Below are 11186 nucleotides of genomic sequence, written 5' to 3' on the forward strand. Positions count from 1 at the left end.
ACATGATCGCTAACAATTCTTATTTAAGCTCCCACACATCATATGCTCTAGAAAACCCACACTAAATACTGTTGTTTTTCTCTTTCAGCTCAATGGCCACATTTATGGTTGGCTCAAATGTATGGAATCACATGCAGCAATTTAACCACTGGCAGATGAGTGTGCGTTGTGTGTCATGACACCGGAGTGAGTAATGTCACCTCTGTGATGTCATCACCCACAGGTTCAGTGGCTCCACGGAGCAGAGCACGTCGTCGAGGCTCGTGAGACGACATCGGCGGCGACGGCGGAAACCCAAAGCGCCACGGATGGAGAGGGTAAGACACACACACACAGACCACATAGATGCCAGTTTGCTTTGTGTTCAGTGGTCCTTGTGCATGTCCTCACCTCGATCTCTTTCAGTCATTCCTCTACTCCTCCCTCTCTTTCTGTCCAGTCGTCCTCTTTCAGCAGCGTCACAGATTCCACCATGTCACTGAACATCATCACTGTCACTTTAAATATGGGTGAGTAGTACAGTTAGCCTATATCTGTATAAAGTATATAAGTTTACATCTATATGATATATTATATACAGGGGGGAGAACAAGTATTTGATACACTGCCGATTTTGCAGGTTTTCCTACTTACAAATCATGTAGAGGTCTGTAATTTTTATCATAGGTACACTTCAACTGTGAGAGACGGAATCTAAAACAAAAATCCAGAAAATCACATTGTATGATTTTTAAGTAATTCATTTGCATTTTATTGCATGACATAAGTATTTGATCACCTACCAACCAGTAAGAATTCCGGCTCTCACAGACCTGTTAGTTTTTCTTTAAGAAGCCCTCCTGTTCTCCACTCATTACCTGTATTAACTGCACCTGTTTGAACTCGTTACCTGTATAAAAGACACCTGTCCACACACTCAATCAAACAGACTCCAACCTCTCCACAATGGCCAAGACCAGAGAGCTGTGTAAGGACATCAGGGATAAAATTGTAGACCTGCACAAAGCTGGGATGGGCTACAGGACAATAGGCAAGCAGCTTGGTGAGAAGGCAACAACTGTTGGCGCAATTATTAGAAAATGGAAGAAGTTCAAGATGACGGTCAATCACCCTCGGTCTGGGGCTCCATGCAAGATCTCACCTCGTGGGGCATCAATGATCATGAGGAAGGTGAGGGATCAGCCCAGAACTACACGGCAGGACCTGGTCAATGACCTGAAGAGAGCTGGGACCACAGTCTCAAAGAAAACCATTAGTAACACACTACGCTGTCATAGATTAAAATCCTGCAGTGCACGCAAGGTCCCCCTGCTCAAGCCAGTGCATGTCCAGGCCCGTCTGAAGTTTGCCAATGACCATGTGGATGATCCAGAGAAGGAATGGGAGAAGGTCATGTGGTCTGATGAGACAAAAATAGAGCTTTTTGGTCTAAACTCCACTCGCCGTGTTTGGAAGAAGAAGAAGGATGAGTACAACCCCAAGAACACCATCCCAACCGTGAAGCATGGAGGTGGAAACATCATTCTTTGGGGATGCTTTTCTGCAAAGGGGACAGGACGACTGCACCGTATTGAGGGGAGGATGGATGGGGCCATGTATCGCGAGATCTTGGCCAACAACCTCCTTCCCTCAGTAAGAGCATTGAAGATGGGTCGTGGCTGGGTCTTCCAGCATGACAACGACCCAAAACACACAGCCAGGGCAACTAAGCAGTGGCTCCGTAAGAAGCATCTCAGGGTCCTGGAGTGGCCTAGCCAGTCTCCAGACCTGAACCCAATAGAAAATCTTTGGAGGGAGCTGAAAGTCCGTATTGCCCAGCGACAGCCCCGAAACCTGAAGGATCTGGAGAAGGTCTGTATGGAGGAGTGGGCCAAAATCCCTGCTGCTGTGTGTGCAAACCTGGTCAAGAACTACAGGAAACGTATGATCTCTGTAATTGCAAACAAAGGTTTCTGTACCAAATATTAAGTTCTGCTTTTCTGATGTATCAAATACTTATGCCATGCAATAAAATGCAAATTAATTACTTAAAAATCATACAATGTGATTTTCTGGATTTTTGTTTTAGATTCCGTCTCTCACAGTTGAAGTGTACCTATGATAAAAATTACAGACCTCTACATGCTTTGCAAAATCGGCAGTGTATCAAATACTTGTTCTCCCCACTGTATATCTAGTGACTTATGCCTTGACTTAAAGATTCAAAGACCACACACTGGGCACAGACGTCAGCTTAACGTCTAATTTTGATTTAGATTTGGTTGAGCTGTCAACTACCATGAATTTAACCTGAAATCAACAACACATTTCACCATTTCACCAGGATTTAGGTTAAAAGTTGGGTGAAAAAAAGACTAAATGCCCTTTCCACATTGTTTCAATGTCATCACATTGTTTTTTGGGGTTGAATGACGTGGAAACAATGTTGATTCAACCAGTAGATCAGAACTCCTTCGCCGAGAAGCTTTGTGAATACGAGACCAGAGGCCAAGAAGAGACCAGAGGCCTCTCCCTTTTTGAAGAGGGATTCATACTTCTCCTTCACTCTGTAGTGAAGGTATCCTTTTTTTTGTTCAACACTCTTTCTTTCTCTTGTCATTACTTATCCTTCCTCCTCTCCTCCTCCCTCCGTGCAGAGAAGTATAACTTCCTGGGCATCAGTATTGTGGGTCAGAGTAATGAGAAAGGAGATGGAGGAATCTACATCGGCTCTATCATGAAGGGAGGGGCGGTGGCCGCCGATGGACGCATCGAGCCTGGAGACATGCTGCTGCAGGTGTGTGTTAAGAGTGTGTATGTTTAACAGTGGTGGGAAAAGTACCCAATTGTCATACTTGAGTAAAAGAAAAGATACCTTAACAGAAAATGACTTAAGTAAAATTAAGTCACCCAGTAAAATACTACTTAAGTACCACAAGTAAATGTAATTGATAAAATATATTGAAGTATCAAACTATAAATCATTTCAAAATCCTTATATTATGCAAACGAGACTGCACAATGTTGTTGTTTTTTAATTTACAGACAGCCAGGGGTACACTCCAACACTCAGACATAATTTACAGACAGCCAGGGGTACACTCCAACATTCAGACATAATTTACAAACAAAACATTTGTGTTTAGTGAGTCTGCCAGATCAGAGGCAGTAGGGATGACAAGGGATGTTCTCTTGATAAATGTGTGAATTGGACCATTTTCCTGTCCTGCTAAGCATTCAAAATGTAATTTTGGGTTTCAGGGAAAATGCATGGAGTAAAAAGTACATTATTTTCGTTAGGAATGTAGTGAAGTAAAAATGAAGGTAAAAAAAAAAAAAGAATAGTAAAGTACAGAAAGTACAGAAACGATTTAAGTAGTGCTTTAAAGTAGTTGTACTTAAGTACTTTATTCCACTGGTGTTTAAGTGACAAGATAGTGAGAATAAGAGGGATGGTTTGAGGTCTTGAATTGGACTTGTTTGGTAGGATTGCCTGCTTTCTTTCTCTCCCTTTTCTACATCCCCCATCTCTCATTCCCTCTCTTCTCCAGGTGAATGACATTAACTTTGAGAACATGAGCAATGATGATGCAGTAAGAGTACTGAGGGAGATTGTGCACAAGCCAGGGTAAGGAGCAGTCTCTCTCACACTGAAACCTACACGCTGATACGTACTGAGGATCACACAGTGATGATGCAGTAAGAGTACTGAGGGAGATTGTGCACAAGCCAGGGTAAGGAGCAGTCTCTCTCACACTGAAACCTACACACTGGTACGTACTGAGGATCACACAGTGATGATGCAGTAAGAGTACTGAGGGAGATTGTGCACAAGCCAGGGTAAGGAGCAGTCTCTCACACACTGAAACCTACACACTGGTACGTACTGAGGATCACACAGTGATGATGCAGTAAGTGTACTGAGGGAGATTGTGCACAAGCCAGGGTAAGGAGCAGTCTCTCTCACACTGAAACCTACACACTGGTACGTACTGAGGATCACACAGTGATGATGCAGTAAGTGTACTGAGGGAAATTGTGCACAAGCCAGGGTAAGGAGCAGTCTCTCACACACTGAAACCTACACGCTGGTACGTACTGAGGATCACACAATGATGATGCAGTAAGAGTACTGAGGGAGATTGTGCACAAGCCAGGGTAAGGAGCAGTCTCTCACACACTGAAACCTACACACTGGTACGTACTGAGGATCACACATTGCTTCTGGTATGTTTGTGTGTGTGTTATAAACAGTGTGTTAACTGAGTGTCTGCTGTGTGTAATTGTTGACAGTCCTATTACTCTGACTGTGGCTAAGTGCTGGGATCCTAACCCTCGAGGATGCTTCACACTGCCGAGAAGTGAGTACTCATGTTATTAGATTTAATGACTTTTTAAACACTTCCTCAGATGGATATATTTTCCTCTTGGGAAGATCAAATGTCACCTCTAAGATTTGACATTCTTTCATTTGCTTTCATGGGGGGAAAGTCGATGTAAATGTGTTTTAGCATTACTTAAAGTCTTCGAGCTAGATCATGTTTCACAGAGACGATACACCCCTTTCTCTGTGTAGGTGAGCCGATCCGTCCCATAGACCCTGCTGCCTGGGTGTCCCACACTGCAGCAATGACAGGGGCGTACCCAGTGTACGGTACAAATCCTTCTATGAGCACCATCAGCTCCTCCATGTCAAGCTCCATCCCTGAGACTGAGCGTAAGTCACCCCTCCCTTTCCCTCTCCACCCTCCCCAGCAGGCAAAAGTTGGCATTGGACAACCTAATTACAAAAGGTTGTGGTTGAAATGTGGTTGTGACGTCAGTTAACCAGATTACAACCAGATAAAAATGTAATTTTCACCACGACATCGACCCCTGGTGGAAAAACACATTTTGGTAGTTTTTTGGTCAAAGCAACGTCAAGATCACAATCAGGCAAGATGTATTTTTCTGGTCTCTAAAAAGACATGTAGAAAAACATGTCCTGTTTCAGTCAGTATAACCTGACCATGATGACATAACAAATAAAATAAATGCCTGCTGGGTCGCTGCACGACCGCCACTTCTGCTTACCTCAATTCCCTCTTGCTGCTCCTGCTGAATGAATGAAAGGCTCCCTTTGTGTTTCCCAGTGGACGAAACTGGTTGAAATAATGTTGTTATGATGTAATTTCAACCAGTTTTGCTCAGTTTTGCCTGCTGGGTTGTTTCACTACTGTAGCTATCTGACTGTTGCTCTCTTTCCTTCTTTCCCTCCCAGGGTTTGATGACTTTCATCTATCCATTCACAGCGACATGGCAACAATTGCCAAAGCGATGGCCAATCTAGAGTCTGGCCTGGAAGTGCGAGACAGGATGTGGCTCAAGATCACAATCCCCTCTGCCTTCATAGGTATTCTTTCTCTCTTTACTCTGCTCTCTTCTGTCTGTATTGTCTCGCTTTCATAGGGTCTCTTGTTAAGGTCTCTCTCACCCTCTCCATCTGTCTGTCTCCATCCCAGGCTCGGATGTGGTGGACTGGCTCTACCATCACATGGAGGGCTTCACTGACCGCCGTGAGGCCAGGAAGTACGCCAGCAACCTGCTGAAGGCCGGCTACATCCGGCACACCGTCAACAAGATCACCTTCTCTGAGCAGTGCTACTACATCTTCGGAGACCTCTGTGGCAGTGAGTCTTATTATCTCTTTCTCTTCCACAAGATGGCTTTCTTTATGACTCTTCACCTCTCCTTTACTCTTTCTTCTTTAACAACATATATTTATATTGAAGTTAAGAGTAATGTTTATCTTTTTTACTCCTTCCACCTATCCTACTTTCTCTCCTCTCCCTCGTCTTCTCCTCTACTCTCTCCCTTCCCCTCCTCCCATTTTCTCTCCTCCCATCTCTCTCAGATATGGCTAACCTCTCCCTGGGAGACCACGATGGGTCGAGTGGGGCGTCCGACCAGGACACCCTTGCTCCCCTGCCCCATCCTGGGGCTGCCCCCTGGCCCCTGGTCTTCCCCTACCAGTACCCCATCCCACACCCCTACAACCCACACCCTCTGCACGAGCCCCCCCGAAGCCAACCTGGAGGGGGTGGCAGTGCAGGCAGCCAGCACAGCGAAGGTGAGATGCTCCGGTACACATAGACACACGCGGAAACTAACAGAGAAACACGCGCAGAACTGAAACGCAAACCAAATGTCTGGACTGACATACACACATTAATACCCTGTGTAGTCTTTAAACCTGTAACTCTCAACCTCTCTCCCTTTCTCTCTCCTTTGCAGGGAGTTGTAGCAGCGGGTCCAACCGCAGTGGCAGTAAGAAGGAAGCAGCTGCTGGGGGGGCAGGCGGTGGGGAGTCCAAGTCGACAGGAAGCGGCAGCGAATCAGAGCTGAGGAGGGAGAAGCCCCCCAGCGAGCGCTCAGTGGTGGTGCCCCTTAGCGAGCACAGCATGCGCAGCACACACAGCCTGAACAGCTTGGCCCAAAGTGTCCACAGCACCCACTCCCACAGAGGTAGCCTGGTGTACGGCCCCCCTGGCCTGCCGGCCCAGCCCCCGCCCTCCCTACCCACCACGGCCCCCCCTGGGTCGCCCCCGGGCCGAGACCTAGCCTCTGTGCCCCCCGAACTCACCGCCTCGCGTCAATCGTTCCGCATGGCCATGGGCAACCCCAGCGAGTTCTTTGTCGATGTCATGTGATGTGTCCGTTAGGTGATCCAGAGGGCGGATCCTCACTGCAGGTGTTCAGAACTTCCTGGTATGGAGAGAAAGGAGGTGGAGGAGGAGGAAAGGATATAGAGGCTAAGAGAAAGACAGGTGGTTCTGAGAGAAACGTGGGTGTAACTGCATAGCTCTTCTTCAGTCTGTCGCCAGTTCTGTGGCACCTGTACTTTCGTCAGTGAAGAAAATCGGAGTGGATGCAGCTCTCTCTCCTTTGTCCCCATTAAATAGACAATTTTGTTAATGTTCTTTTCCACATCAGTTTGTGTGTGTGTATATGAGTGTGTCAATATGTGGTTGGAATGTTTTCTTTTTGTCATTTTCTCCCGTCCCACTCAACTGTCATTGAATCTCTGTGGACCCTCCATTGCAACCCCTCTTTAAAAATCAACACAGTCCATTCTAGATGGGAGGAGGCTCCGAGAGAGAGCGAGAGACTGTGGACATCCTATTAAATTACTTTCAAAAGTTTTTATCTATCTATCTATATATATATATATTTTCTATACTGTGGACAGGGTCGTGTTCATTAGGGCATGCAACAGTTTTAAAACGTTTAGCAACAGGAAACTAAAATTAGCATTTCTTATTGGAGAAATATGTTCAATTCAGGAAGTAAATTGAAATTCCAATTCACATTTTTTCCACATAGATGAGCTTTGATTTCAGTTTACTTTCCGAATTGAAATGGAATTGACCCCAACCCTGGTGTCGTGTAATATATTGGTGCAAGTTTCAGCTTGTATACCCTTCATCTTACAATATTGATTGCACTGATTAGTTAGAGCGGATTATGATCACAATTAACATGGCTGCTGCTTAGTGTACAGCAATGAGAAGTACCATTACATCTGTCAGATATGATAGACCTAACAAATGTATACCTATATGCATGGACTTGCAGTACATATTCGCTTTGATTGGAATTTGGACAGAAACGTGATCAATTCCCAAATTAATGTTGAAATATGTCTATCCCTCTTAATTCCTTTTCATCTATGCTTTCTAATTTTCTCTATCTCTCTCCTTATATACAGATAGCTTCTGAGAAACTCAATATGGAAAGATGGAAAATAAAACCGTTTTTTTTCAGACGTTCATTTGAGTGAACATTCCGTTTCGCCCCACTGTGCAGCGCAGAGAAGACTCACAGAGAGAACCACCAACATCCTTAACACAGTCCTGGGACCTGGGTCATGTTCATTAGGCACCAAACGGAATAAAATAGACAGAGGGACTACTTGAACATATTTCTCCAATAAGAAATGCTCATTTTAGTTTCCTGTTGCTAAACGTTTTAAAACTGTTGCATGCCCTAATGAACACGACCCTGTCCACAGTATAGAATATATATATATATATATATATATATATATATAGATAGATAGATAGATAATGAACACGACCCTGTCCACAGTATAGAATATATATATACATTTTTTTTAATAGTAAGTTAATAGGATCTCTACAGTCTTTCGCTCTCTCTCTGAGCCTCCTCCCATCTAGAATGGACTGTGTTGATTTTCAAAGAGGGGTTGCAATGGAGGGTCCACAGAGTTTCAATGACAGTCACCCCAACACAGGGCCATTTTAGTAAAGGAAAGTTGAGAAGCCTTATGTTGCTTATGTTTCTTCATATCTCTCAATACATTGCAATATGTTAGTCTTTTTCCTCATTAACATCAACATTCTGTATCATTTACTGTATTAACGTCTCCTACCTTGTAAACCTTACATTTATTACATGAAAAACAAACAAAGGTTTTTTATTTATAAACATAGTTTTATTGCCTAAACATGAACATGTTGTGTGGTTTGTCATTTCTGGAGGTAATGTTACTACGCTGCTGGTGTTTTCACATTTTGTGGTTAACATTCAGAGTGTCCCAAATGGCACCCTATTTGCCCTGGTCAAAAGTAGTGCACTACATAGGGAATAGGGTTCCATTTGGGACAAATGCCCATTGTTTAAAGTGGGTCTCTTCTGAGAACTGGCACTTTTCATGCTCTACTGCTTATGACATACTAATTGAGTACCGGCACCTCTTATACAATACTGGCTATAAAATACGAAACCTGGCACGGTTAAATTATAGCGAGTACTACCGGCACCTTTTTAATTCCACTACAAGCACTGGTAACAATCCAGGTATTTGCTGCATGGAGAAGCATGATTGGTGACCAGTATTCTGAATTCCATTTGGAGCCCTATTCTTATCCACTGGGCACACAACTTCTTTTCAATGTGGATAATTGGGTAATACAAAACATTAGGAACACCTGCTCTTTCCATGACATCCCGTCCGAATAGGGCTTATAAGTTTTACTGGGCAGCTCAGGTAATGTAATTATGTGCACAAGCACATATCCCCACATCTGTGATTTTAGTCCTGTCCGAATCTGCCATGTCGGTAATTTTTATTTTATACCCTGACAGCTTGGCTGTTGAAACGTTGGTTATTAAATTATTGAATCCGAGCTCCTAGAGTGTGCAGCTCTCCTTTTTATTTTTCAAGGTTATTATCCCTGGTGCGTCACCAAGTTTGGGTAAGAACATGGGAACAAATTGATGCCTAAAACAAAGCACGTGGCATACAGATAGTTTTTTCACATATCAACTTTCCTAGTGCCATACTTGAAGTGGACGATATTGTGCCAATGAATAGATAATTTGCCAAATACGTCAGTTAATTAAATGTCTGCATAGGTTACAGTTCATGGTTCTTAAGGATGTGCATGATTATTTTGACTTTCTCCAATATTAGGCCATCCCTAGACATTTGAGGCTTTCATCATAATGAGGGGAATTTTTTTTATTACAGGGTCAATTTGGTAAAACTAATCCTGTCCGAATCGTCCACTGGAAAAACTGACATGCTGGTGAAATAATGACGTAACCGATGTTCTAAAGTAATACTAGTCCCATGCGAATAGGCCTAGACTGACCAGGTAATTCCACTTATAGATGTCACTTTTTAAATCCATTTCAATCAGAGTAGATGAAGGGGAGGAGACGGGTTAAAAAAATGATTTTTAAGCCTTAAGACAATTGAGACATGGATTTTGTATGTGTGCCATTGAGGATACGATTTCAGTCCCTTTGAATGGGGTATGGTAGTGGCTGCCAGGCGCACCGGTTTGAGTGTGTCAAGAACTGCAATGCTGCTGAGTTTTTCATGCTCAACAGTTTCCTGTGTGTATCAAGAATGGTCCACCACCCAATGGACATCCAGCCAACTTGACACAACTGTGGAAAGCATTGGAGTCAACACGGGCCAGAATCCCTGTGGTATGCTTTCGACACCTTGTAGAGTCCATACCCCGACAAATTGAGGCTGTTCTGTGGACAAAAGGGGGTGCAACTCAATATTAGGATGGTGTTCCTAGTATTTTGTACAATGTATATTCACCCCTCAAAAAGACAGCCAAAAGTTAGTTGAATTTCCGATGTGTGATCACTATGCTTTCAACCATCTAAAAAGCACAATCAAATTCCAATGGAAAAACAATTTGACGTTTTGTTAAGTTGTCAACCAATTGTCTATCACTGCACTTTCAACCATTTAAAAGTACAGAAAAGTTCCAATGGGAATACAATGTCAGATATTTTTGTTTATTTATACAACAGATTGTGTTATCTCCGTGTTTCATCTAATAGCAGGACCAAGTGACCTGCATTGTAGTTGAGATTACACTCAAAGTACATGGTGCAAGTGATCAATGCCGTTTGAGATTCTGTGCAGATTATTACAGCAATTGTGAAGATCTGCGATGACCTTTGCATATGCTATCTTGAACATGCACACTTTATACGATTACATAAGACATTTGTTACTAATTTTAAGGTTGAACGTTACATTAGTTTGTAATAAAACTATTTACTGTATTACAAAGGTAATATTGAATTGTGTTTGGTTGACAACACAACCAAATATCAATATTTAAAGGAGATGTATCTACTGCTTGGATATCTGTGCCACTGACTTAATCTGGCTTTAATTCAACTTTGTCTACAGATAAAAAAAAAAAAAATTGTTGCATTCACGACTCAATCTCAGCCCCCCAAAATTTGAATGTACTTTAAATAAAGTTTGATTTAATTTAGTCCTATTCTTTAAGTTTAACTAACAAACACATTTAGAATCTCCTGGCTTCCACACATATCCTACCATCCACTGATACAGACCTTTGGAAAATATACATTTTTACAAATCTAATAAATCCATGTAATGTAGCTTACACCTTCACAATAAATCTATTATTTATTTTAGACAGGTCTAAAGAAACATGATATGAAGAAAATGTAGTCTATGTCAGAAGAACAGAATAGCATACTCTGAGTTGTCCTTATGTTCGTCCTTGATCTGGCTATACCAAATGGCTGTGGGATACACTAGTTCATTTATCAGACAAGATTTGCTTAGTATTCTGTGGCATTTTATATTATTTTATAGTTTGAGGAATACAATTGAGCAAAACTGAATAAAATAGAAAGGT

General features: G+C 42.7%; 1 protein-coding gene across 1 annotated transcript in view; it reads left to right on the forward strand.

The window, feature by feature from the left end:
• Positions 1–7909, forward strand: part of LOC115162875 (segment polarity protein dishevelled homolog DVL-3) — a 65641-nt gene extending 57732 nt beyond the window's left edge. The window contains exons 6-15 of the mRNA XM_029714349.1: positions 224–317; positions 440–509; positions 2637–2776; positions 3531–3607; positions 4273–4340; positions 4556–4696; positions 5240–5371; positions 5481–5648; positions 5873–6088; positions 6253–7909. Of these exons, the coding sequence (XP_029570209.1) occupies positions 224–317; positions 440–509; positions 2637–2776; positions 3531–3607; positions 4273–4340; positions 4556–4696; positions 5240–5371; positions 5481–5648; positions 5873–6088; positions 6253–6668 (1522 nt within the window). The 3' untranslated portion in view covers positions 6669–7909. The remainder of the gene's footprint in view (positions 1–223; positions 318–439; positions 510–2636; positions 2777–3530; positions 3608–4272; positions 4341–4555; positions 4697–5239; positions 5372–5480; positions 5649–5872; positions 6089–6252) is intronic.
• The last annotated feature ends 3277 nt before the right edge of the window (positions 7910–11186 follow it).

This window comes from Salmo trutta, chromosome 26, assembly GCF_901001165.1.
Source record: "Salmo trutta chromosome 26, fSalTru1.1, whole genome shotgun sequence".
Taxonomy (NCBI): domain Eukaryota; kingdom Metazoa; phylum Chordata; class Actinopteri; order Salmoniformes; family Salmonidae; genus Salmo; species Salmo trutta.